This window comes from Anopheles stephensi, chromosome 2, assembly GCF_013141755.1.
Source record: "Anopheles stephensi strain Indian chromosome 2, UCI_ANSTEP_V1.0, whole genome shotgun sequence".
NCBI lineage: Eukaryota > Metazoa > Arthropoda > Insecta > Diptera > Culicidae > Anopheles > Anopheles stephensi.
In genome coordinates this window covers 8,924,876-8,952,850 of record NC_050202.1, presented here as the reverse complement: position 1 = coordinate 8,952,850, position 27,975 = coordinate 8,924,876, and the positions used below count along the sequence as shown (strand labels likewise).

The 27,975-nt window shown below is 49.4% G+C and overlaps 4 protein-coding genes across 16 annotated transcripts in view; 2 read left to right on the top strand and 2 right to left on the bottom strand.

Moving 5' to 3' along the window:
• Positions 1–11,334, top strand: part of LOC118503793 (teneurin-m) — a 535,466-nt gene extending 524,132 nt beyond the window's left edge. For all 11 annotated transcript variants that reach the window (XM_036037475.1, XM_036037484.1, XM_036037473.1 and 8 more), the window contains one exon: positions 1,070–11,334. In XM_036037475.1, coding sequence (XP_035893368.1) covers positions 1,070–6,947 — 5,878 coding nt within the window. In that variant the 3' untranslated portion in view covers positions 6,948–11,334. The remainder of the gene's footprint in view (positions 1–1,069) is intronic.
• A 1,467-nt stretch (positions 11,335–12,801) lies between these two features.
• Positions 12,802–13,871, bottom strand: LOC118503792 (splicing factor 3A subunit 2). Its single transcript, XM_036037472.1, has 2 exons — positions 13,757–13,871; positions 12,802–13,680 (listed from the first exon to the last, which is right to left on the bottom strand). Exon 2 carries the CDS (start codon positions 13,674–13,676, stop codon positions 12,906–12,908), a length of 771 nt encoding a protein of 256 aa, XP_035893365.1. The 5' UTR covers positions 13,677–13,680; positions 13,757–13,871; the 3' UTR covers positions 12,802–12,905.
• Positions 13,872–14,165: 294 nt separating this feature from the next.
• Positions 14,166–27,938, top strand: LOC118503788 (phosphatidylinositol 4-phosphate 3-kinase C2 domain-containing subunit beta). 3 transcript variants are annotated; one of them, XM_036037464.1, is made up of 11 exons: positions 14,166–14,333; positions 15,690–16,231; positions 16,308–17,146; positions 19,065–19,547; positions 19,622–19,810; positions 19,918–22,609; positions 22,688–23,080; positions 23,153–23,353; positions 26,418–26,614; positions 26,683–26,927; positions 27,015–27,938. In XM_036037464.1, the coding sequence occupies exons 2-11, from the start codon at positions 15,786–15,788 to the stop codon at positions 27,192–27,194; spliced, it is 5,865 nt and encodes a 1,954-aa protein (XP_035893357.1). In that variant the 5' UTR covers positions 14,166–14,333; positions 15,690–15,785; the 3' UTR covers positions 27,195–27,938. The 3 variants fall into 3 exon arrangements, with proteins under 3 accessions (XP_035893357.1, XP_035893358.1, XP_035893359.1); XM_036037465.1 differs by lacking the exon at positions 14,166–14,333 and adding an exon at positions 15,161–15,579; XM_036037466.1 differs by lacking the exons at positions 14,166–14,333; positions 15,690–16,231; positions 16,308–17,146 and adding an exon at positions 17,162–18,974.
• LOC118503789 (proline-rich protein 36-like) lies at positions 23,500–25,724 on the bottom strand. The gene is made up of 3 exons (XM_036037467.1): positions 25,502–25,724; positions 25,305–25,419; positions 23,500–25,216 (listed from the first exon to the last, which is right to left on the bottom strand). The coding sequence occupies exons 1-3, from the start codon at positions 25,586–25,588 to the stop codon at positions 23,655–23,657; spliced, it is 1,764 nt and encodes a 587-aa protein (XP_035893360.1). The 5' UTR covers positions 25,589–25,724; the 3' UTR covers positions 23,500–23,654.
• Positions 27,939–27,975: the final 37 nt, after the last annotated feature.

Below are 27,975 nucleotides of genomic sequence, written 5' to 3'. Positions count from 1 at the left end.
CAAATTTTTGGCCAGAACACGGCGACATCGCACGGTAACCCAATTTTAAGGGCAAGCTTATCCACTGCACCGGAGCGCTTCGCTGCACACGTTCGTAAATAAAATATAACCGAATCATTTTCGGTATGGTGATGTCCTACTGCTCATGTGGAAATTTTTAATGGCACCAACGGCCCACCGCTGTGTGTGTGTGTGCGTTGAAACACGCCATGTGCAGTTGCGGTTCGTGTCCTGCAGTTCATAACCAAAAATTTATCACCCCGTGTGCGTACACGTAGCCCGCGTGCATAGCGATAAAGTGGCAATAGCGCAGCCAACATGCAAAAAACGGGGTCACCATGTACACATTATCAAGTTCTCGAGGGAGACCGAACGCACGGACGAACGAACGAAAAAAAACCACACACACAAAAGGGTCAATGCATATGTATGTACGCGTTTGTGCTACTAAATTGTGGCGAGTCGACACAATCCCACCCCACGGCCCATGCGAGGTCCCAAGTGTGCGGAATGTTCATTGAAAATTTTAATGCTATTACATGCAGCACAAATATTTTAGCTCCGGGATACAATATTAGCCGATTTTACTTCCTTTTTTTATTTCGCTTGTAGCGATGCAATTTTTAAATCGCTCGGTACGCTCGCTAATTCTATTATCAGTTCATCAATTTATCGTTTGCTGGTTGCAGGTGGCTCGCAGCCTATCTGCCATTTTGTGTGCCATGCATTTAATTAGATTAGAAACTCACCGAGTTTGCATGTTAGCTTAGTTTAGCGCCGTCAATACGTGAAACGATTTCTGTTTTTGTTTGTCGTCCAAAGTACTTCACCACTGTCCCCAACTCCTAACCATACAGCCCTACACGAACCCCCGTCTGCTCCAACATTTCCAACTGTTTGTCCATTGTGAACTCTAGTGTTGTTTAGTAAGATATGTTGCTCAAGGAACATGGATGAAAGGGAAGCAACGACCCGTCGGAATTCCTCGCGCACGCAATGCTCTCCTCCGAACGCGAGAAGTGCGTCCACGGCGAAGCATTACTAATCGCTGCTTTGTTTGTCCTTACAGCCGATCGGCAGTGATACGCGGACGTGTCGTTACCTCACTCAACATGGGTTTGGTAGGCGTGCGCGTCAGCACTTCGACACCCCTGGAAGGCTTCACCCTGACCCGTGACGATGGATGGTTCGATCTGATGGTGAACGGTGGCGGTGCAATAACGCTCCAGTTTGGCCGTTCGCCGTTCCGACCGCAGACACGCATCGTGCAGGTGCCCTGGAATGAGGTTGTGATCATCGACACGGTTGTGATGTCTACGTCGGACGATAAGTCACATCATGGAGCACCGCACACGTGCTTCTCGCACGATTACGATCTCATGAAACCGGTCGTGTTGGCAACGTGGAAGCATGGGTTCCAGGGTGCCTGTCCGGATCGTAGCGCCATTCTGGCGGAATCGCAAGTCATCCAGGAATCGCTCGCCATCCCCGGCACTGGTCTTAATCTCGTGTACCACAGTTCCCGTGCAGCGGGCTATCTATCGACGATCAAGCTGCAGCTAACACCGGACACGATCCCGCCAACGCTGAAGCTTATCTATCTGCGCATCACGATCGAGGGTATACTTTTCGAGCGTGTGTTTGAGGCGGATCCAGGCATCAAGTTCACGTACCCATGGAACCGGCTCAACATTTACCGGCAGCGTGTGTACGGCATTACGACAGCGGTGGTGAAGGTGGGCTACCAGTACACCGACTGCAAGGATATCGTTTGGGACGTGCAGACGACGAAGCTGAGCGGACATGATATGAGCATCTCGGAGGTTGGTGGATGGAACTTGGATATCCACCATCGGTACAACTTCCACGAAGGTATCCTGCAGAAGGGCGATGGTTCGAACATCTATCTGAAGCACAAGCCGCGCGTCATCCTAACTGCGATGGGCGATGGACATCAGCGTCCGTTGGAGTGTGGTGATTGTAATGGGATTGCGACCAAGCAGCGATTGCTCGCACCGGTGGCTCTTGCGGCAGCTCCTGATGGTAGCCTATACGTTGGGGACTTCAACTACATCCGAAGGATCATGATCGACGGAACGGTCCGCACGGTGGTGAAGCTTAACGCAACGAGAGTCTCCTATCGCTATCATATGGCACTAAGCCCGCTGGATGGGTCTCTGTACGTATCCGACCCCGAATCGCATCAGATCATCAAGGTACGCAACAAGGATGATACGCACGATCCCGATCACAACTGGGAACCGGTTGTGGGTAGCGGTGAACGTTGTCTTCCAGGTGATGAGGCTCACTGCGGTGATGGAGGATTGGCACGTGATGCCAAGCTTGCCTATCCGAAGGGGGTTGCCATCTCTTCCGACAATATCCTGTACTTTGCTGACGGAACGAACATTCGCATGGTGGATCGGGATGGCGTTATCAGCACACTGATCGGGAATCATATGCACAAGTCGCACTGGAAGCCGGTCCCGTGCGAAGGAACGCTGAAGATCGAGGAGATGCATCTTCGTTGGCCGACGGAGCTGACCATCAACCCACTGGACGATACTCTGCATATAATCGACGACCACATGATCCTTCGCATGACACCTGACGGACGTGTGAGAGTTATTGCCGGAAGGCCTATGCACTGTGCAACTGCTGGAAGTGGAACAGGAACCGGTTTGAGCACGGGCGTAAGTGGAAGTGTGTCTACGTCTCTCAACTACGATACGGATCTTGCCATTCACGCGACACTGGTGATGCCCCAGAGCATCGCTTTCGCTCCATCGGGTGATCTGTACGTGGCTGAGAGTGATTCGCAGCGCATCAATCGTATTCGAGTGATTGGAACCGATGGAAAGATTGCCCCGTATGCTGGCGCTGAATCGAAGTGTAACTGTCTCGAGCGTGGATGTGATTGTTACGAAGCAGATCACTATCTGGCGATCAGTGCGAAGTTCAACACGATCTCTGCTATCACTGTGACTCCGGATGGTCACGTGCACATCGCTGATCAGGCCAACTATCGCATCCGCTCGGTGATATCGAGCCTGCCGGAAGCTGGCACCTCGAAGGAGTACGAAATCTACGCCCCGAATGCACAGGAGATCTATGTGTTTAACCGCTTTGGACAGCATATTGCCACCAAGAACATCATGACTGGGGAAACGGTGTATAGCTTCCTTTACAACGTTAACACATCGAACGGAAAACTGAGTACGGTGACGGATGCGGCAGGCAATAAGGTGTTCCTGCTGCGTGATTACACCTCGCAGGTGAACTCGATCGAGAACACGAAGGGTCAGAAGTGTCGGTTGAGGATGACACGCATGAAGATGCTGCATGAGCTGAACACTCCGGACAACTATAATGTGACGTTCGAGTATCACGGACCGACGGGACTGCTGAAGACAAAGCTCGACTCCACCGGACGCTCGTACGTGTACAACTACGATGAGTTTGGACGGCTGACATCGGCCGTCACACCAACGGGCAAGGTGATCGATCTTACGTTTGATCTGAGCGTGCAGGGAGCTACTGTGAAGGTGACGGAGAACTCGCAACGTGAAGTATCCATGCTGATCCAGGGATCGTCAGTTGTCTCAAAGGTCGGAGAAGCCGCCACCAAGACGACGGTTCTTCTCGACGGTGGTACCACAAGTGTATCTCCATGGGGCAACGCAGTTTCTGTGGAGTCCGTTCCCTATGTGCTCCTGGCGGAAGTTGACCCCTTGCTAGGTGAAAGCTATCCAGTCCCGTCGAAACAACGCACAGAGATCAATGGCGATTTGTCGAACCGATTCGAATGGCGTTACTTCATCCGACATGTCCCCGTGCGGGGTAAGAATGCTCGCACTTTGACTCAGGTCGGTAGAAAGCTTCGCGTAAATGGTGAAAATCTGCTGACGTTCGAGTATGAGAAGGATACGTCCTCCATCACCGTCTCGGTGGACGATAAGACTGAGCTGTTGAATGTGACGTACGATAAATCTTCGCGCCCGATCGCCTACCGTCCACAGTCGGGCGAGTACGCCGATGTTGATCTCGAGTACGATCGGTTCGGACGACTGATATCGTGGAAGTGGGGCAATCTGAAGGAGGAATACACGTTCGATCGGGCTGGCCGACTGAACGAGATCAAGTACGGTGATGGTAGCTCAATCGTGTACGCGTTTAAGGACACGTTCAGTAGTCTTCCACTGAAGGTGACAACACCAAGGCGATCAGATTATCTGCTCCAGTACGATGATGCTGGTGCGTTACAGTCGCTCACTACTCCACGTGGACACATCCATGCGTTCTCGCTACAAACGTCGCTCGGATTCTTCAAGTACCAATACTACTCACCGATCAATCGCCATCCGTTCGAGATCCTGTACAGCGATGAGGGACAGATTCTGGCCAAGATTCATCCGCACCAGAGTGGCAAGGTAGCGTTCGTGCATGACAGTGCTGGCCGACTGGAGACGGTTCTCGCGGGACTTTCGTCCACCCAGTATACCTACCAGGAAAGTACGAGTCTGGTGAAGCAGGTGGAGGTGCTCGAGCCTGGATTTGAGTTGCGTCGCGAGTTCAAGTATCACGCCGGCGTTTTGAAGGACGAGAAGCTCAAGTTCGGTTCCAAGAGTGGGCTAGCGTCGGCTCACTTCAAGTACCAGTACGATGGTAATGCGCGGCTTAGTGGTATCGAGATGGATGTGAATGGTAAGGAGCTCCCGATCGTTCGCTTCAAGTACGGACCGGCTCAGGGAACGCTGGATGCAGTGAGTGATCTCCGGATCACGCGAAACGCGTTCAACCGTACAGTCGTCCAGGACACTTCCAAGCAATTCTTCACCATCACCGATTTCGATGAGCATGGCCGTGTGAAGAGTGTGCTGATCAACATCAAATCGTTTGATGTGTACAGGTTGGAGCTTGACTACGATCTGCGCAACCGGATCCGAACTCACAAGGTTATGGTTGGTCGCTCGACATCCCTCGACAAGGTGAACTACAACGCGGATGGACATGTGATGGAGGTTGTTGGAACGAACAGCTGGAAGTATGTGTACGATGAGAATGGAAACATTATCGGAATTCTGGAGCAAGGTGACAAGACGAATCTCGGATACGATACGGGTGATCGTGTGGTACAGGTGGGCGATGTTGAGTTCAACAGCTACGATGCTCGTGGATACGTGGTACGACGAGGTGAGCAGAAGTATCGCTACAACAATCGCGGCCAATTGATACACGCAATGGAGCGCGATCGGTTCCAGACCTGGTACTTCTACGACGATCTCGGTCGACTAGTCGCATGCCACGATGAGAAGGGTAACGTGACACAGTACTTCTACGCCAATCTGAACGCACCGGAGCTGATCACCCACATCCACTACCCGAAGGCTGGACGAACTTCGCGACTGTTGTACGACGATCGTCATATGCTGATCGCGATCGAAACTGGCGAGCAGCGTTACTACGTGGCGACGGATCAGAACGGTTCACCGATTGCGCTGTTCGACATTGGTGGTGCAATTGTGAAGGAGATCCGGCGAACTCCGTTCGGTAAAATCGTGAAGGATACCAACCCGGGACTGTTTGTGCCGATCGATTTCCACGGTGGATTGCTCGACCCGAACACGCGCCTAGTGTACATGGAGCAGCGGCTGTACGATACGGGTGTGGGGCAGTGGATGACACCGGCCTGGGAACAGCTTGCAACGGAGATGCGCCATCCAACGGATGTGTTCATCTATCGCTTCCACAACAACGATCCTATCAACCGACGTGAACCGGAGGGTAACTACATGAACGATCTTCGCTCCTGGTTGAAGCTGTTCGGATACGACGTTACGAAGATGCAAGGATCTCGCTACACGCGTGACATGATCTACAGGCCAACGGCGACGATCAAGTCACCGCAGCTAGCACCCGACTTTGGCGTAATGTCCGGCCTTCAATGCATCGTGGAGAAGGTTGATGAGAAGTTTGCCGACTTTGGATTCATCCCCAAGCCACTGCTGAAGATGGAGCTGAAAACACGCAATCTGCTCCCGCGTGTCGCTTACCGTCGGGGTGTGTTCGGCGAAGGTGTTCTGATCTCCCGAATCGATGGACGAGCGTTGGTCAGCGTGGTTGACGGATCGAACAGTGTCGTTCAGGATGTCGTTTCGTCCGTGTTCAACAACTCGCACTTCCTGGATCTCCACTTCAGCATCCACGATCAGGATGTGTTCTACTTCGTGAAGGACAACGTGATGAAGCTGCGCGACGATACGGAGGAGCTCCGACGACTTGGCGGTATGTTCAACATCTCCGCACACGAAATCAACGATCACGGTGGAGCGAATGGAAAGGAACTGCGTCTCCACGGTCCGGATGCGGTCGTCATCATCAAGTACGGAGTTGATCCCGAACAGGAACGTCACCGCATTCTGAAGCACGCACACAAGCGCGCTGTCGAGCGAGCCTGGGAGCTGGAGAAGCAGCTCGTTGCGGCCGGGTTCCAGGGTCGTGGCGATTGGACCGAAGAGGAAAAGGAAGAACTCATCTCGCACGGTGACGTCGATGGGTGGATCGGCGTTGATATCCACAGCATCCACAAGTATCCGCAGCTGGCGGACGATCCGGGCAACGTTGCGTTCCAGCGTGACTCGAAGCGCAAACGTCGGAAGAGTGGTGGAACTTCGAGTGGAGGCGGCGGCGGAAGTCACAAGGCCAAGCGAGAGCATCGTCACGAGACGATAATCCTGCCGCTGCCGGTGGCATCAGTTGCACCTTCCACCTCCGTTCCAACGTCTTCGGTGTCTTCCGCGACATCAACTTCTGCGTCGGCCGCATCGTCAACGTCGTCGTCGTCATCATCGTCCCCAACTTCACCATCGTCCTCGGTGCCATCCTCGGTTCCAGCCGTCGTAGTCACTGCATCGGCAGCCACGGTACGACCGAGCACTACGACGTGAAGCAGGCACTCGGTACGAGACGATCGAGCGTAGTTGGACGATGTTCTAGATATTGTGATATACATAGGAGTTACTTTCCTTCCGCGCGTACCTATTTTGCGTTCCGTCAGTGTTGTTTTCCTCCTTCCCGAGATATTTTGTAAGCCGAACCAACCCGTTGTGAAGGTAGTTGAACGAACAAATCAAAAGCCCGCATTAGGCGTTGACTATGGAAGACCTGGGCAGGCATTTTGTTTGTGTGTTTCCAATGGAAAAAGAGGTCGCTGTTGATGAGATATTGATGTCCATGGTATTATTGACGGTCGGGACTTACTCATACAAAACGCATACACTCACTGAGCACGTCATAAAGATGCACGAACTCCGATCACACTCCAGATTGCTTTTAGGAAAAACGTATCTAAGGCGCATCAACATCATCCTCCCCAAAACACCCCCTCCATGACAAGTAGTTATACACACACATATATATATATTAGCGGCAATGAAGTGACGTGGAAGTGTATAGTTGTAGGTAATTAGCACTGTGGTGTAGGTAATATAGTAGCGGACACTAGGGCACACGTGTGTTTGTATTCGATGGCGTCGTTGCAGTGCCATTCAAAGCTCGATCCAGGTTATCGTTTTTCGCGTGTGTGTCACACCCTGAAGGATGTTGACGAATCTCCTTGTTTTAAAGCAGGAAAACTCCACTAAACAGTAGAAGATTTTAAAATGTGAGTGAAGCAGATTTTATTTTCTGTTCTGCACTTGTGTAGGGCAGGGTTACTCTCTCCGACCGTCGTAGGGATGCATCTGGAAGATTGTGACGCACCAACAGTACAGTTTAGCCGTGCCATAATCGTACCCGAATTCAACCGAACAACGTGACTAGTATTGCGTGCGTTACGGGTTTTTCAGATGTACCCAATTGCGTTACACCGGAGAGTTGGTGGCTCAGCTCAGCCACAAAAGGATTGTACAGACCATAGGCATAATTATAGAGACAGGAGCTTCTGAACTTCGTTTTTTAAAATGCCGGCGGTATATAATAGCTGTCTAATAACACACACACAAACACACCACAAACAATACAAATGCTGCAAGCTTTTCCCAGCTTTACTGTCCCACTTCCTTCTATTTTAGTTAGATGAACACACAGAGGCAGACACACCTAGTAGCGTTTTTTCGCCAAAACCCACCAAATAATAGATCGCAAAAGGAGTACAGAACAGACACGCTAAAACGTAAACAGATACCGATTACAAAATACCACTCAAATGGTTGATAAGAGAGAAAGGGTTTTTTGCATCGATTGTGAGTAGATAAACAAAGCAACACACACCCATACAGACATTCTTTGGCTTCTACAGGGTATTTGTAACAGTGAGCAAAACAAGCAAACAAACAATTTGCATGTACAACCAGAACAGCAGTAAAATAAAACCAAAAACACACAGATAGAGAGACGCATAGTTGAAATATGTAAAACAGCAAACAATATTAAAGTAAAAAATGGGAAAATCTGAGAACAAAATAGGAAGGAAAAGAAAGAGGTTAAACAAACCCATTAAATAGATATAAAAGTGGTAGAATGTGCAAAAACGCGAGCGGTGGAAAACCGAACATGAATCTTAAACAAAATTGGAAGTTTATAGCGAAAACAATACACAAACACTCTCGACAAATGACGTGCATGAGACAGGCGTAAAATCACATGCAACAAAAGGAGGATTTGTTTTCCGTTTGCGTTTGAATCAATGTTTTCTCTCTGTCACATTGTTTTATGGTTCTGTGAGATGCATATCCAATAGAGAACGTACTTTTACTTCTGGCCCTCGTAGTGTGCTCTGTGGAAGTTCTTGTGTGTCTTGACCCTTCTGTGTATATGAAAGCGGTAGTAGGAAAGTGATCGTGAATTTAGTTGACGAGCAAGTTGACAGCCATGGACGTGGTGAAAACGATTTTCCTGTGAGTGAGTACCGTTCATGGTGTGAATGTGTAAGTGTATGTGTGAGTGTAATAGAAAAAACAAATTTGCAATCCTAGACAACAGAACTGACTGTACATCCGGGCGGGCGGGATCGATCGAGCTCGAATAAGAGGATGCTTGTTTCCCGCTCCATACACACAAAAAGCAAACCCCCCTTAAAGTGTAGATTGTAATGAGCAACAAAAAAAAAAACTCGAGAGAAAACAACTAGCGGGAACTGGAAGTAGGATGCGGGCCGGATAGGATTAGTCTTATAGACAAGGCGCGAGCGGGGACTGGTTTTTTTTTGTGGGCAAGGCAGGAAATAAAATGTAAGCGCAAACTCTACTATCTAATAGATCGGCGTACCGACCGACCGGTTGAATGATGAAATCTTAAAAGCAATATGAAGAGCGAGTGGACGAATGGATGCGATTGCATACGGGCGAACAACCCTGCAATGTAGTGTTGTACTAAGCAAAAAGCAAAACAAATATTACAACAAACAAAAAACCATTTGGATAAACGGATGAGTGAGTGTCACGGCAAACCGATGGCGGATAAAATATCGATTGTAAACGTTGTGAAGCTGTAGCTGCTATTTGTTTCGTTTCCCTTTCTTTTGTTTTTCTCACTCAAATGAAACAAAAAATATCTTCCATCATGCCCCTTTGTAAATCGTTCGACAAGAGAAGCAGGTAGGGAAAATGTGATTGGAAATCGTTTCTTCTCAAATCTCATTTGCATGATTTTGTGCAATCAAAACGACGAGCAACAAAAGGAAGGAATAGAACAGATTAAAAAAAACAGTTGAAGAAAACGGAAGCGTGACAAGTAGAGTAACTAATAAGAGCAAACAAATTAGAGTTGGCAGACAGCGAGAGAGAGAGAGAAAGAGAGAAAGAGAGAGAGTCTTTCGAGTTTCGTTTGTGTTAAGTTTTAAGTTCATCCTAGAACGAATGTATCGAGGTTCTCTCTACTAGGTCGTCCTTCCCGTCATCACCAAGTCACCCTTCTGTCTGAAACCATAAGATATGGAAACGAAGGGAGAAAATTGGAAGGAGAATAGGGGTAGCATAGCGCGGTCGGGCATGCATGTAAAACTTTGTAAATAGATTGTTTAGTAATAACAAAATGAAAACATTACAACAACAAAACAAAACAAAAACTCGACGAAGAGCTAGAAAAAAAGAATGCTGAAAAGTGAAAATGTGTAAAGAAATGAGTGAAAAGAGAAGAAGAAGAAGAAAACACATAGGAACGAAACCGAAAACGTCCCCAGCATAAACGAATAAAACACACTGAGGAAAGCGCAAAAAACAAGTGGATAAACAACAGTTGCAAAAAGGCACATGATAATGATGCATGTATCTTTTTCCTTTTTTAAAAAACGAAACCCCAAACGGAACACGATGTGAATAGGATCCTATTTTAGCCCCGTTCTATTCCGTTCGGTTGACACATCACCCAAACCCAATCACATTGGAGCCGTTGAAGAGGGTCATGCAACAACACTTGAGGATGACTTTTTTTGCTTTTGTAAATAAACCAAAAACTAATGATAAATGCAATACTTTGCGTTCCCGTGACGGGGATGAGAATGATAAGCAAGTGAGAAGAAGCAAAACATATATAAGAAAAATGTGAAAGTCAACAAAAGAATTGGCAACTGAAGAAGATAAGAATAAGGAAGAGAGAAAGAAAAGAAAATCGAGTGCAGTAGTTGTAGAAAGATTACAAGAAAAAAAAGAACCCGAACTTTAGAACAAGCGAAAGCCCCCCCCACTTCCTTCCCCATAATCAGGTGATGAACCGGGGCTGGGATTTTGTTGTACCCCCTTCTGGCACAGTACTACTTGGCAACTTGGTAGTAGTGGCAAAAGGACAAAAAAAAAGCATTGGACGACCTTAGAAGGAAAAAGCAAAACAGATACCCAGGCCATGGAGGTCCTGTTCAGGTTCTGGTCGTGAAATTGTATAAATTTTACCTAAGTATAGTAGTGGGCGGAAAAAAAGGAACGAAATTCGTGAATGAAGAAACAGCAAAAGGTTGAAAAAAACATCAGCACGTAAAGGAAGGTTTGAAAAAGAAAACAAAAAGGCAAAAACATACAAAAACAAAAACGGAAAAAAAAAGAAACAAATAACGTAGTAGAAAAAAGCAAACAAACAAACAAAACAGTGAAAATGATGTGAAGAAAAAAAAAGACGATTCTGGAGGGCGGAGAATAATACACAAACACCGTAATAATAACATCAACTGAACCAGGAGTGAAAGACGTGGTAGGAGAAGGAGAAGGAGAAGGAGAACGAAAGCAGCGGCGGCGAATGCTGACAGCGGGAGAGGAGAGGTGCGGCAATATTATTACGATTATTCATTATTATTATTATTCATAAAACTAATGAGGAAAATAAACATAAAAAATAATAAAAAAATACAACTGAAGTTTGTTTGGGGGGTTTTTTTTTGTTTTCAACAAGGAATCGAAACATTTGAAAGAAATTAATAGCAAAAATAGGAAAATGTTATGTGAGTTATAGAGCTTTACGGTTCAAGATCGCATTCAAAGTCTCTCAGACCTCCATCATCGGTAGTATCCGGATTCTCGGTTGGATCTATTCCATTTGATTCAGCTCCGAATTTCTAACTTTGTGACACGTGCCTTTGGTCCAGCAAAGAACTTTCACTTGAAGGACTGTTCTAGAAATTAAGAGTTGCACGAACTGATGAAGATATCCATTGTAAGAGCTCGTAATCCAGATCTACAATCCGTTGCTTTGTACTGAACTGCAGTACTCGGTCCTAATAATGTGCCTGATTTCTCAGGATTCTGCTCCATATATGGGCTTATGGGCCCTTAGAGCATATTAAAAACTATTTGACATTGATGCAATTTGATGACATCCGAGGTGACGGCTTTCTGCTAAGCATAAAGTATTAAGAAAAAGCAATGGACCTCTGGAGCTTATAGTGCAGGAGGACTGCGGAAATTGGCCTTAAATAAGGTCCTCTGGTTCCAGGGTAGTTTAAGAAGCCTCCATAATCTTTTTAACTTGTTCATAGCTGAGTTCATCATACTCGTATGAGAAAACCACCATCCCGTCCCCAGGACTAAGTAGATCTTGAGGACTACCCAGAATAAGATTTGATGCACTTCCGCTATTTGACCGATTTTTCTTTTTCTTCCTTGGCACTACAACCTCGAGAGGTCTCGACTCGCCATTTTTGATTTCTAGCGTCATGATTTTACCCCTATTTTACTGGGGTCCGCGTACTGCAAGGCGGTCTGGATGGGACACCGTTGTCGCCTCCACTACCGGACCGGCCCAATCTGCTACTGGACGAAAAGCGTCTAAAGAGGACTCCTGTTTTTCTAATCTTTTTCTATGGCACTCCATCGATCACATTGATCATATTGGTCGGATAGCTAACAGGACGCAATAAGGCCTGTTGGATAGTATGCTGGCAAGGCTTACTAGGTTTGTTGCAATGATAATAATCAACATCCCAAAAACCAAGGGCATGCATCGAACACAGGATCATGAAAGCCTGAGACCTGGAGGTCCAACTCTTATAAGAGAGCTTATCACTCCAGATCTTGGAATAAGTTGATGACAAAGACAGTATTGGTTATGCGAAGTTGTTTTAGCCTATCTACAAATACTGAGAAGAAACGCTTAGCATGATTTGAAATTATTTGAAGGCGTTGAAACTTTCTCCGGAAAATCTAGGATAAGCAAATGACAGACGACAGAGGGTGAGCTAGAACGCTATAACTGAAACTTCTGCAGCACCAATCGCTAGAGCTTAACACCTGTAGGAAATAATTATCTGTACTAAGCTAATAAAAACGGTCAACGGAAGACCAAGTCATCATTTTGAAAGCTGTTTCAAAAAAAACCTTTTACATACTTCACAATCCATTAAAATTATGTATTAATCGATAGAATATCCTGACGCTGTATATTCATGCCCCTCGCCCTCCTTTCCCCTCCCCGCCACCAACTTACATGTGCGGTGGTGCCGGTACCGGCACAACACCCATCGGCGGCGGTGGAACCGGATTAAACATCGGACGACCCGGATGTGGCATACGGTGCACGTTAGGTGGCGGCGGTGGAATAATCTTCGGTTCCAGCTTGAACGAAAACTGCAGGAAAAATTGTTTGGTGTTTTTGTTCCAGTGCGTCCAGAACTTGCCCTCCGTTTTCTCGACCTCGCGCGACGGCACCTTGAACGCGATCGTTTCGTACGGTTCGGCAGCAAACAGCAGGTACTGCCACTTGCGGTCCGGTGGTTCAATCTTTTGTTCGTACGCCGACATGAACCGATGGCGCGGCACAATACCGTCCGTAATTTCCGGGTAATCGATCTGGAAGAGTAACGATTGTTGCCCATTCTCCGGATCGCGCTGCTTCGTCACACGGTAACCGGGACGACCGATCTTGACGAATTTTTTCGGCTCGATGCGCGGCTTTTCCGGCTGGATTACCCACGGCGCTTCTTTCGCTTCCTTCGCGGCACGCCGGGCAAGATTGGCCTGATGCTTTTTGCCCTGCGTGTGGGATAGGTAACTGCCCTCGTTGTTGTGCAGCGTTAGGCACAGCTTACACTCGTACGAGCCGAGATGGTTTTTCATGAAGTAGGGATCCTTGTTGAGATCGATCGTTTCCAGTGCGAGCTGCCGGAGCCGTTCACGCCGGTCGCGGTTGCTCTCGGACCAGGAAGCCATGCCTCCGCCGCCGGTTTTGCCACCGGCACGGTTTTGGAAATCCATGGTGCTGCGAAGAACGGTAAGAGGATACGTGAGGTGTACGGTAAGGTGACATAACTAAAAGAATATAAGTAATAACTTACCAAACGTTATATTTATCGGAAAATTAATGGAAATTCGTCGTCAACAAGCTGCGCGTCCCTGGAAGAAAAATATGTAAACAATGCAACCATCACTGACAGCTCGTGCTACTGCTTACAGCGCCATTTGCACTATTGCGGGAAGTAGCGGAAGCACTCTTCCTTCGAGCAAAGGATGAATGCAATTTAAAATAGTTTTTCATTTTCTCTTCAATTTATTTAAACGTTCCATAATTTTCTATTCCGTTGTTAATGCTCAAATTTAAGCTCTGAAGTTCATTCTTTTTCATTTACATTCATTTGCGAATTGCATTTCTTCTCCCAAATAACATCTAGGAAAATCAAGAGAATGTCATCTTTGACAGCACACTTGGAAATTGTTATTTGGGAACAGAAATTCCCACCACGGCCTGTCATTCGGTCTGACCACACCACAGCCGACACAGTGCAGTCGTGAAATTCGTGTTTTTGTGTAAATAAAAAGGCTGGAGTGTAAAAACCGTGCAAAAATGCTGCATTTTCCCATCCAGTACCAATTTTGGAAGCTTTAGCGAACAGCCAAACCGAAGTGCAGTGCAAGGTAGATAGAAGCGAAGCGTTATCCACTCCGGGCCAAGGGAGAATACCACATAATTGGGCGAGGCGTAGTTTTGGGTCGATCGGCGATGCAATTCCACGTCGATTTTTCGGTGTGTGTGCGAATCGAAATAAGAAGAGGGACCGGAGATAGAAAAAGAGAGAAAGAGGAAAAACTGCTACACCACCCTCCGGGGCATCTTCCGGTCGGGTGGCTGGCTGGCTGCAAGTGCATATGGTGTGCAGGCGGAAGGAGAAATTCAATGTTTGTCGATTTTTGGATCGAAATGCTTGTTTGCCTCTCACGAATACTTTTCTAGTACATGTTTTCTTTTCGTTTAAGTCATTTGATTGCTCATTGCTTGTTCCCCCTAATCGTACCGGCTGCAGTTATTACTGGTCGTGCCCAATCACAAAATTCGGCCAGCGCCTACTTTGACGCACTAAAGCAACATACGACGGGCAGCAATGCGTGACTGACGCAACCCAAGTATGTGAAGCAGGGAGAGAAGCGAACCCATTCCTCCAGCGAAACGGTCGTGTCTGACCTCTTCCGGTCAAAGGCCGCTTGCTGTCGTCTGTTTGTAATTTGTGCATTTTAATTTGCAGCCTGCACTCGAACCCGTTGCGAGCGTCCACTTCTTCTTCCGCCAGTTCTTGTCGTGCCCTTTGCTGGCAGCAGCCTACTTGGATTGTCGTTGAATCGGAACGAAGATGTTTATTCTCCGTCCATCATCTCATCCTCCCGGAGATTGTTATGGTTATCGACAATCGGCTAGAGAGAGAGAGAGAGAGAGCGAGAGATTGATCCCGCTGTGTGAATTAGAGCGAGAAGGAATGGTGGGAGAAGGACATTTCAACCCCACTCGTCTTTCATTCAATGGCATCAATGTTTAGCTTTATTTGTCCGAGCATGAATGACTTTTTGCGCGAACGTTTGTTTACATCAGCGAGCAATCGTGCGAGCGAGCGAGCGAGCGTGTGAGGAATTTCCTTCCGCTAAAGAATGCATTACGTGCCTGCTAAGAATTGTGCACACTTGTTGCCCCTTCGTATCGGGTCCGCATCGGAGACGACTTCTCCTGCGTTCTTCCCTCGAACCCCATAAACGAACGAGCCCGATAAGCAGGGCGAAGCAGCATAAAAATAACAAAGCAAGATAAAACGTTTGGAAAAAAGCTGCTAATCAGTGTGTGTGTGTGGTTTGCGGTAAAATGATTTACCAATTCTGTTGCGAAACATCGCAGCTGGTACGGTTATCGTTCGATTTGTTTCGTTGCGTGCCTTTCTTCGATCGATTACTTACAATAAGTTCTAATAATTATCACTGTTTTTGCTAACTTTTTTCCCTTATCAATAGACCCCGCGAGAGTGTGATACACATAGCCACAAACACAAGCAATTATCCATCACAGTACCATTGATACGCTAACACACACAACACACCACCGTCATCATGGCAACGAATTCGCATGACCTGGAGGTAGAAAAGAAGTACCTGGCGGACATCGAGCGTGCCAAGGCGCTTAGCCTTGAAACGCTCGAGCTGGAGAAGATACGGGCGAAGCAGCGCCAAATGACACCGGAACTGGCCAGCAATCCGAAAGCCGTCTCGCAAACGCTCGAAGAGTACCGGGCGTATCTGCAGCGTCGTGTCGCCTGCGGTACTGGCAAAGTGCCAACCGCGCCGTCCGGCAATAGTTTGGAACCACCGCCCGGCACATCGTCGGGCCCGGTACGGCGACACAGTGACTGTCGCAATCCGGGCATACTGGTACCGAAGACGGGCGCCAATGGGCAGGATGAAGCGGATTTGATATCATTCCAAGCGGTGCCAAAGCCACCCGATCCGAAGGAGGAAGCTCGAAATAATCTGAAAGAGCTGGTCGAACAAATGCACCGGTAAGTGTACGAAGACGCCTCCTAACAGTTCTTCTCTTGCTTTTGATAAACTTACTATCTTTTCTCTTTCTTTCAGCCTTCAAACGCAACCTCCCGTCGCTGGCCAGTACGCAGAGCAGAGCTTTAAAACGCAACGCAGTCTCAGCTTGTCGGCTGCAAGCTACGGGTTCCAGCACGCACCATATCAACCGGTCGGAATGGCACAGCCACCCGGCCCACACCTTCAAGGACCGTACAATGCCACCTCGATGCAGCTGGTGCCGTACAACAGTCAAGCCTCGAAACCGAAACCGCTCACACCGGAAGAACTGCACCGGCTGTACAATAGTCCTCCGGTGTACGCTGTTGCAACGGCCGGAGGACCCGCCGCAATAGTAGCTCCGCCGGTTTACCCCGGTACAGCTACACCAGCCCCCTCGCTGTACGGTGGCATGCCATCGGCGTACGGACCGGTTCCGGTGGCTAACTATGGCCCATCGTCATCACTACCTCAAGCGGCACCACCTGTTGCGCCGGCCCAGTACGGTGTAACACCCGGCACACCACTCTATCCTTCGTTGCAAACCGCCGGTATGAATGGAGCGGCCGCCACGTCCGTGGCCAATCCGGAAACTGCTCTGGTGCACGTGCCAAAACTGGCCGCAACGGGACGCTCCTACTCCCAACCGCAAAGCGTCATGACGAACGCTCTCAAGCGCCAGCCATCCCCGGCAAGGGAAGCGACCAGCAGTGGTGTTGTGCTGCGGCCGAAAAGTGATCCAACCGCCGCTCCACCGCCCCGGCTCGGCGCCAAGGGTACGGATCTGATCGATCTGGGATTCGAGGACAATCCGCGGGTATCCGTGCTGGAAGCGTTCGATCCGCTGCTGTGCGGGAATCGTTCGTCCAGCGGTAGCAGTGCGGATGATGATAAAGGTAAAATCGCACACTAAAACGATGGCTGCTCACGTGCAGCAGCGTGAAGTACGGTAAAGCCAGACATGGAGAGGGAAGAGCGAGAGAGAGAGAGAGGGAGAGAGAGATACAGGAACAAAGAGTGACAGGGGAAAAGGAGACAATAAGTAACTAGTATTTAGCACACTGCCATTGTTGCAACAATCATTTGCTCAAATCATGCTTCTGAGGGTGAAAAGCTAATTTTACAAAATGTATTTTTTATTAAATTTTTAGTATAATCTTTATAGAACAAAATAGTACACCAAGTATTCACGATCACTGCTGCTAGCTTTCAGGGGGTAGTGCACTTTGGCCAACTGAAAAATGGAATTCTGTTTTTGGACACTTGATGTTCATAGTGCCGTTTTCCGGTCCGGCCTATACTTGAGGAAAACTTCTTCGGTCCGGTACACCCAATTGCATCCTGGCATCTCCGATCGGAGGACATCACGAAGGTCACAAACAGTTGGGGAAAGTTGGCAACGTTTTAAACTAAACAAATCAGTTTTTCGGACCAATAATCCAATCCACCCATGATAAAAGATTTAAATTTTAAATCGCCCTTTAGACTACGAAGTAGAACACACCCCCTCATGCTGCCAGAGAGCAATACTAAGTTCGAGCGCGACACAACAAACTTGTCCGTGCCGTAGGTCTGTAGGTCTCGGTGATAGAGCACACCGCGCGCGCACACCACATTATAATTATCGTTTAGCACAGCTCTTCCAGCACAACGGCAAGCTGACGCGGAACGGCATACACGAACGTTCCGCGCGCGCGTCCGGCTGATTAGTGGCGGCTTCCGAACCGTTTGACTATTTTTTTTTCTCTTCTGTCCCTTTCCTATTGTGGGGATAAAGAAACGAGAGAAGCGATTTAATCACGCAAAACACTTGCGCTGAATGGGCTTTTGTTTGGCTTAGGGAACGTTACCTATTCGCGTTCTTTTGTGAATGGATGAAACATTTGTTTAAATTTGCCTGAAGCATTACGAATGGAATGGTTAACACTTTCGTTCGTTAATTGGAAAGCTATTTTAGCCTGTTGGTATGTTTCGTGTAGAGATTTAGATAATTTAAAGTACCAACAGCACGTAGTAGAACATACCCTAGCGCATCGTCTTTATCTCCGTCTTCATCTTATCAGTTGCCGCAGGGCTTGAGTTGAGGGCTTTGGCCCATTTGTTGTCGCAAGCGTCCCTCCTAGTGGGTGTGTGAGTAGAAATACTAAACTTCTGTTAAAAAAGCCATCCGGGAAGAACCGATCTCCCGCCGGAACTGTGTCCTTATAAAATGTGTGCCTTCTATACGAAATCAAAGTGGAGAGAAGCGGTTGTAGTCGTTGTGGCAACAGGAGGTGGTAAGGTGTCGCGTTGCTTTATCCGTCGTCGTTGCCTTGGTTCGTTAGGCGGTTTAGGGACAAAAGAAGCGTTACGCGTAGGTTGACGTAATGGGGAGAGGCGCACCTTTGCCTAGTACTTGAACGGTTTGATAACGGTCGTTTTTCCAGGCCAGGCCAGGTAGGAGTTTAGTTAGGCGAAACAATCGGCGAAGGAAGGGAACCGTCCGCGAACGTCGGTTGGTCGCGAGTGGCGTCGTAAGGCGACCGTAGAGGAACAAACGAACACAAACCCACCCACCCGAATCATGTAATAAAGCTAGTTTGCTCTTCCCTCCTCAGTAATAATGCTGGCCGTACATGTTTTACTCGCTGTGATCGAACTGTTAACTCCGACAGCGTGCAGTTAAAATGCTGAAAATGTTGCGCGTGCGAAGATCTTCCCGGAAGACTCGTAGCAGGTCGGAAGGTCGGACCTCGAATCGGATCGGAGCGCCAGTGAATCGTTTCGCGGTTCTGTTAACGGCTTTTCTTCTTCTTCTTTGCTTCTCCCCGACAGATGACACGGCCTCCACGTACTATGAAGATTACGATCCGTTCGATTACATCTACACCGGTGGCACGCAGTATTCCGATCCGGTGTATGAAGCGGTCGTGAATCGGTCGCTCTCGGACAAAGCGGCCACCCCACTATCCCCGCCAGCTTCGCTGTACGGTGCCCTGTCGGGCAGCTGTTCGTACGGTTGGGTGTCGGCCCCGGTAGAAGCAACCGCCTTATCACCGGTGGGCACGGAAGATGGCGAACCACCACCACTACCGCCGCGCAATTCCACCGGTGGCTACTGTCACACGATGCTCCGCGGTGTCCCAGCGGGACAGCCGGATGATCAATCCAACTATGAGCTCATGCAACGGAAGCTGGCCCCGGCGAGTGGCGTTGAGCGGCGCACGACACCGTACAAGCTGTACGAGAACGTGGTGATTGTGAAGAGCTACGACAAGGAATTGATTGCGTTCTATAATATGGTGAAGCAGCTGAGAGGTTTGTAAAAAAAAGTGATTTGATATCGTTTAGAAGAGCGGTTGCTTAAACGCCGTTACATACTTGTACTGCAGCGCAATATCGAAGCGATGATCCGACGAGCAACGTGGGCCACATTGTGGCGGCCGAGTTCGAGAGTCGTTACGTGGAGGGGACAAGCATTAAGCTGCTGGTACATCCGGCCCTCGATTGCTTTGCCGGCGGGGATCAAACGAAGGGGCAAATTGATGGCTACGGACCACCGATACCATTTACCTGTGATAGTGAGTATAGTGGGAGCGATTGAAGTTGAATTTTTCTTCGCTTTCAAGGCGTCCGGATTCGAGTGTGAGGCACTGTAACTGCGATCAATGCCACTGTCTACTTCCAGTTACGACAACGGTGGAACATGTGATTGCCCAGGTGTACTGTGCGCTCGAGGGCCAAATCCGCAACACGGTAAGCGATTACGCGCTGAAAGCGATCGGCATCCAGGAAATCCTGTGCGTCCGGTCCCGGCTGAACCAGCTCCAGTGCGTGCACGACAGCATCAAGCTCGAGCACGACGTGCAGCTGGGCTTTATCCCGAAAACGGCACGCACGATGAAGGTGATCGCCCGCACGGCGCAGGACGATACGAACGAGGCCGAGATGCGGCTGGAACATCTGCTGCCCAAAGAAACGGCCAACGCGATCGGGTACGACGATCTTATGATACTGCTCGAAACGCTCGAGGCGGAAATCGATAAGCTCCAGTCGTCGGCAGACGATGGCCCCTCTGGCCGGACGATACTGACGTGTTCCGGTGTGATACAGGCGGTTAAAGCGATCTGCAATCTGCTCGGACCGCTCGATACGCTGGAGATCGCCAAATCGATCGAAGATTTAAGGGCTTGCTGTGATCATGGACAAACCGTGTACAGCTACCGGGACAGTGTGGTGGACGAGCAGACGTATAGCAATGGTAGTTTGGCGATCGTGTCGGAGAGTGGTGATTATGCGGAGGTGAAGCTGAGGCCTCGCACCATCCCGGAACAGATCCGCTACCGGTGTAACGAGGTGCGGCACGCCATTCAGAGCTTGCTGGAGATCTACGCGCAAGCGTTCCGGGTTAACTTTGGCGTGAATGTGCCGGAGTACAACACGAATCCGATCTCGATCTGTAACATCTCGCAGGCGGTGATGGTGAATGTGTCGTGTCTGCATCGGCCACCGATGCACTGGCGGCACGACGAGTACAATCTCGGTGTGCAAATCTATCACGGTGCAAGATACATTAGTGAACCGTACGTGGTGCAGTGTTCGAATGAGCTTTCCGGCATCTATCCGCGGCTTACGTTCAACTCGTGGATAATGTTTCGCAACCCGGTGTGCACGTTGCCCCGTGAGGCTCGTCTAGTGTTGGTGCTGTACGGGTGTATCCGGGAGCCGGTGGATGGTGGCGGAAGTGATGGAGGCACGGCGGGCAGTGGGACGGGGACAGCGGCACCGGGTGATAGTTCCGGTCCGGAAGGACGCATGACAAAGGTGGAGTTGGGCTGGAGTTCGTTGCAATTTTTCGATTTCGAGCGTAAGATGGTGCAAGGCTCGTACCTGCTACCGATGTGGCCACCAACGACGGACAAATTCTTCGGCCCAGCACCATCCAAGGGGACGTACCCGATAGGGGGCAGCTATCCAATACTGGGCATCGAAATCCCGAGCTACGGTGGAGCGGTTGTGTTCCCGGAACCGATACGAAACTTGCCTCCGGTGGTGCAGCTGGACTTTGCCAGCCTCGATCGTAACCTGCAGCAAGAGCTGATCGATACAGCCGAGCAGGGCTACTCGTCGGACAAGCTGGAAAAGCGTGAAGTGCTGTGGGAAAAGCGTCACTATCTGCACCGATTCCCGCACGCGCTGCCGAAGATTCTGCACGCAGCGCACAGCTGGGACTACGCTTGTCTGACGGACCTGCATGCGCTGATAAAATCCTGGACGGCGTTAAGCCCCGTCCAGGCGCTCGAGCTGCTGTTGCCACGCTATCCCGATCTGGAAGTTCGTCGGCAGGCGGTGGAATGGATCTCGGCAATGGCGAACGATGAGTTCGTGGACTATTTGCCCCAGCTGCTGCAGGCACTGAAGCACGACACGTACGAAGGATCTCCGCTGGCAATGTTGCTGCTGAGAAAGTCGCTCGAATCGCCAAGGATTGCTCACCATCTGTACTGGTTGCTGCTGCACAGCTTGCCCGGAGAAGCGCCCCAGAACATGATCGATGCTCAGGAAACGGCCTGCGATGAAGTGCTCATGAACCAGGCCCGCTACCACAGACGCAATCAGCTAATGCTGCGCGCTCTGCTGGCGATTTGTGGCGAAAAGCTAACGGGAAGATTCCTCTCGCAGAACATTATGTGCAAGCGATTGGGTGAGGTGGCGCAGAGCGTAAAGCTGGCGAAGGACTCACATCGTCTGCAGGTTCTGAAGCAAGGGCTCGAGTCGGTCAATCAGATGCTGATCGACAGCCCGACCGTGCTCCCGCTCGAACCGGGCGCCGAAGTGACCGGAGTGGTGGTGCGCAGCTGCAACTACTTCAACTCCAACACGCTCCCGCTGAAGATTAATTTCGCCGGACCGGATAAGGTGATCGTGCCGGCCATATTTAAAGCGGGCGATGATCTACAGCAGGACGCGCTAACGATCCAGATGGTGCGCATTATGGATAAGATGTGGCTGAGGGAGGGGCTCGATCTGAAGATGGTGACGTTCAACTGCGTTCCGACCGCGTACAAGCGCGGCATGATTGAGCTGGTGTCCGATTCGGAAACGCTGCGCAAGATACAGGTCGAATGGGGCGTGACCGGGTCGTTCAAGGATAAATCGATTGCCGAATGGCTTGCCAAGCAAAACCCAAGCCAGCTCGAGTATCAGCGAGCGGTCGACAACTTTACGCGATCGTGTGCGGGCTACTCCGTCGCCACGTACATTCTCGGCATTTGTGATAGGCATAACGATAACATTATGCTCAAAACGTCCGGCCATCTGTTTCACATCGATTTCGGCAAGTTTCTCGGTGACGCGCAGATGTTTGGCAATTTTAAACGGTAAGTAGTGTGGATGCAGGTCAGTTTTCTCTCTTTCAATTGCGCCTAACTTTAAATCGGGATGCGCTTCTTTGCTAGTGATCGAACGCCTTTCGTACTGACGTCCGATATGGCGTATGTGATAAACGGTGGCGATCGACCATCGGCCAAGTTCCACCAGTTCGTCGATCTGTGCTGCACGGCATTTAACATCGTCCGGCGGCACAGTGATCTGCTGCTGCACATGTTTGCGCTGATGACCACGTCGGGAATTCCGGGCGTAACGGTCGAGGCAGTCAATTACGTCCGCAACGCGCTCCTGCCCGGCCAATCGAATCCCGAAGCAGCGGCAACGTTTGCGAAGATGATCCACATATCGCTCAAGTCGTGGTTTACGCAGTTCAACTTCTTCCTGCACAACATTGCCCAGATGAAGTTTTCGGCCGAAACGGGCGATGGCGAGCTGTTGAGCTTCATTCCGCGTGTCTATACGTAAGTTTGGAGCTTTCTTCCAATTTTAAAGTTCAACAAATTTAACTTAAACGCTCTGTTTGTCTTCTGAAGAATGGCACAGGATGGCCGTCTGAAGACGGTCTACGTACACGGGTTTCAGAAACGATACGATCAGGAAAAGTATTACACATACATTCTGCGGGTGGAACGACAACATCAGCCGGATGCAGCCTATCTGTTTCGCTCGTACAAGGAGTTTTGCGAGTTCCATCAGAAGCTCTGCATGCATTTCCCGCTAGCCAAGCTGCATAGGTAAGTGAAATAGGATTAATTACAATTCACTCCTGGAGATAAGCTCCCAAGCGTGCATCGAGAACTCTCATGGTTTTGTTTGGGTCGCGCATACCATCGACATGATATCAGAGCTGCTATCTGATAATTTGATAAAGAGATTTTAGTTTTTTTTTGGCAAGGAACGCTCGTGACTCACACGCGATGAGTCAGTATTTTGTTTACACTCTCACTTTGCCAATTATTCCACTTTCCTAAAGAAAACCTCCCTAAACAGATAAGCTTCATAATATTTATTCGTTCGATTCTGGGCAAAAGCTTTCTAGGCGGACGTTTCCGACGCGTTTGAGTCACTGGCACGCGCTCTTGGTGGTGGAAGCTGAGCCGGAGCATCATTCCGGCCAATGTTTTCCAACTGCCCGTGCGCTCTTTGATTTCGCATGCCCCGTAGTGTTCGCGGTTGGGCAACCGGTTCCGGAAGGTTGCGTGGCGAGGCTACTGCCTGTGTCATGCCGGTGCGGAGCGATGCGGGAGCGTTCCGCAGCACATCCGGATCGATCTGCGTCTGTGCGGCCACTGTTTGATTAATGCTGGACCGGTGCTTCTGCACAAAGTCCCAGTTGAAGTCGTCATCCGAATCCGAATCGGAATCTCTACCATTCGGCGTCGTAGTAGGAGGTTGTTGGATGTCTGTTGCAGGGAACTCGACGATCTTACGCTCTGAAGGTGTAACGGGAGTATCTTGCGGAGTGGTAGCTCGTATTGATCTTGGAGGAGGTGTCGGTATCGCCGGGGCTATTTCGTTGGTGAATTCGACCATGCTGGAGGTAGCCTCGACCGGAGTTTGTGGTGGTGGTGGAGCACGCTTTTTAAGGATCGATTTCGGTTGTGGAGGAGATGTTGGTGGATTCGATGCGATCGCTACTTTAAGTATCGGTTTCTGCCTTGGTGGAGGTGACGGTGACGGTGATGGTGATGGTGATGGTGATGGTGTCGGAGACGGTGTACGGGTTCCCGTAGACCGTTGCGAGCCAAGAGTAGGAGAGCTAGAAATCTTCACTCTCTCGAATATCGTATCATCTTCAGACGCCTTCTGTACCACTGGTTCTCGGTGAGGTAGTACAGGTGATGATGTCTCAGGTCGCGTCGACATGCTATCACGCTCTGGGGCAGGACTAACAGGTTTGCGCATCTTCACACGTTCGAAGATAGCATCGAAAGAATCGTAGATCGGCTCGTCGAGTTGCTGCCGTTCCTCGGCAGCCAGCGGAACGATGTACTCCGGTTCGTTGCTAACGTCCCGATGGACAGGACTTGGAGCAGCTTCGCGCAATGGCAAGGAATTGCTAGAGGTCGTCCGCGGAATCGGTGTAATCGGCACTACATGTATAGGCGACGATGGAGGTGAGGATGTTGTTGAAGCGACTCTCGGAGTAGGATCACTCAACACTTCCACCGATTGTGGTGATCGCAATTCGTGCAGCTCATCACCGAAATGTTTACTCACGCTGTTCGTGGCTTCTTCGTTGGTCAGATTTCCCAAAGATTTCGCCTTGGAAACCCCCTTTCTGGCGGGTGGCTTCGGTGCGGCATAGTTCGGCTCGGGTGGCGTGTCGTACTCGGCCGCATTAAGCTGCAATCGTTCGACTGGAGGACGTACTATCTTATCACGGCTATCTGCCTCCATGACGACATTGCCCATTGAGACGGGTCTGCTAACGGAGGAGATTCCGGCAGGTACGACGGGTGCCGGCGATACTGGTGGCGACCGTGTTGCACGTTGCGCTGACACTCGGGCCCGCAGCGTGGACGAGGACGAGGAGTACGAGTTGGACGAGGGACTGTCTGTAGACGTGGTTGGTAGGTTGCCGTTTGAGCGAATTGCTAGAATTGTGGGTGAGGGTGGAATTTGCAGACGTTAGCCAATCGACGGTGGACAGTAGGGTTTGCTGGTCCTTGCCAATATACTTACTGGCACGAGCGATTGCTTGCGGTGGAGGTTCCCAGTAGGACGAACGGACGGGTTCAATGTAATCCTCAAAGTGCGCACTCTTTCGATAGACTCCGATCACTGTTCCTGCTGTTGCCTGTTGAGATTAACGATAGAACATACAAGACACAACGTTTAGACGCAAACTGCGATGTTGTGGCTGGTTCTCTAATGTCTACCTCTTTTCGTCGAATGTCCCGCTCCGGTGCCGATGGTATCCCATCGAAGGTGATCCGCCGTCGAAACCATTTCAACTTCAAACCCATCTTACGAACTACTTGTGTGAGGAGGACTCTCGCCAGAAATTGCACGTTAAAGTGTTAACTAATATCCGCAGAACCTTCCGATTGTGATGACACTGTACGACTGATTATCAATCCAAGTTCGTCGGTTGCTTTGCCCCAGACCGGTCTTCCTCCACTAGATAATGGTATCGCGGAGGAATGAAAGCAACGGAACCACCCGCTCTTACGGTGCGTTGATTTGACGGTCTTCGCTGGTCGATCGCTTGCCGCCGATATCTTATCGCAGAATTGTTCCGATGAAATAACCGACGCCGATGGTCGATATAAAGGTGGCTGAAGGCGAGGGACCGGCATCGGCAAATGGAGGGACCCGAGGGATGAACACAAGCTGCAAAGAGCGATTCCCGTGAGAGGCCGTACGGACAATAATACTTAGCGGATAAGTTTATACTCCCGGATCACAACAATTGGGGGAACACTACAAATGGCGCATAGAGCATCATCGATAAGGCCAACTACTTGCCCTAGTTTATCAGCTCGTGAAGGAAGGCTTAAAAAGACATTGGAACAGCTAATACTACGCGATTGTGAAAGACGAGAGAAAATGTTAGGAGCTAAACTACAGCAAGGCTTAATGTTGTAGCAATTTTCGTTATCTTAATTGACAAGTGTTTCCTACCCATTGCCTTATAGTAGTCCTCGTGGATGGCAGCATTTGGCGGCGCTTTGATAATAAGTGGCCTCAGACACGATGACATTCAGCGTGTGATGTGTGTGTGCGTGTGTCAACTTTTGTGTCTTTGGCCTGTTCTGATTCCCGCTATCTGTCCACGTTCTTGCTATTTTGCAGCCTGCCCTCCGGCATCCATGTTGGCCGCTCGAACGTTAAGGTGGTCGCCGAACGTCGTCTTCCAGAGATACGCCAGTTTCTCATCTCGTTGTTTAACTCGGCGGACGAAATTGCACATTCCGATCTAGTTTACACCTTCTTCCATCCGCTGTTGCGCGACCAGCAGGAAGCTGACATTAATTCGGCCAAAGTGAAGGGTAAGTGTAGCTGACGCTCACAACCATCGTGGGACCGTTTCATGAACACTTCGTCTCACCCTTCACAGGTACACCGGCACCGATGGAGGACGGACAACCACCGCAGGTTGGTGGGAAGATAAAGATTTCAATGCAATACCACCGGGACACGCTGATCGTGATGATTCACCATGTGCTGTCGCTGCCAAACACGCCCGGTGGCCAACCGCCCAACACGTACGTGAAGGTGTACCTGAAGCCGGACAGCTCGAAGGCGACCAAGCGTAAAACCAAAGTGGTGCGGAAGAACTGCAATCCTAGCTTTATGGAAACGGTGAGTGTGTGTATCCCCTGTCGGAATCCGCCCAGGCTAACCTGTTTCCTTTCCCCAAAAACCCCCCCCTCGCCCTTTCTGTTCCAGCTGGAATATCGACTCCCGCTCGAGTATATCCAGAAGAAGGTGCTGCAGGTGACGATCTGGTCGCACGATTCGCTGCAAGAGAATGCATTCCTCGGTGGCGTTGAGCTGCCGCTGGCCGAAATAGATTTACGACGCGAAACGATACAGTGGTACCAGCTCGGTTACCTTTCGCGTGTCTAAACCGGTACAAATCGGGTCATCGGCTCTGTACAATGTCCAATGGTTTTTTTTTTGTTTCCTCCTTTTCTCGTATTATTACCGTTGCTGTGCATTTCTTTATTCTAATTGCCTTTATGTTTAAAACCCCCGTTTCTGCTAGTAGTTTGTCACAGTATACTCAAAAGCCAGGAAAGAGAGGTGTCTATGGTCTAAAACAGGTTGTGAAAGCGGGATGTGTGAGGTAGCGGAGAAAGGACGGAAAAAGGAATTGTTGATATGCACTCTAATTATATCCCTGTTACTTGTTAGCTGCTTAACCGAGACACAGACACAGCGAAAGTTTTGCAATCATATCATACCTTAAGAACAGAATTAGCTGCAGCAACTCTAATCGTAGGTTTACGCTTGCCAGAACAGAACACGCTATTTAAGATAACAATCGTTTTTTTTAGTTCAGGAATTGTCTTTTTTTCGCATTTTCTTGATCGTTTAGGATACATTATACACCGATCGAACCGCCGGGATAGAAAAGGATACGATTATGATGTGCATTCGTGAGGTTGCTTTTTGTGCTTTCGTAGCTGCCCCCTCCCTTATGTGTTGTGTTAACAAGAGGATATTTTATTTATTACTGTATACTACGGCACATCGACTGACACAGGGACAAACCAGCGTTTGTGTGTGTGTGCGTGTTCCTGACCTGATGTTGATCGAATCGAAAGAAGATAAATGAGAAGAAAATATATCTATACTAAATCAAAAAAACATTCACCCCAAGGAAATGGCGCTCCGGTGGGTGAAC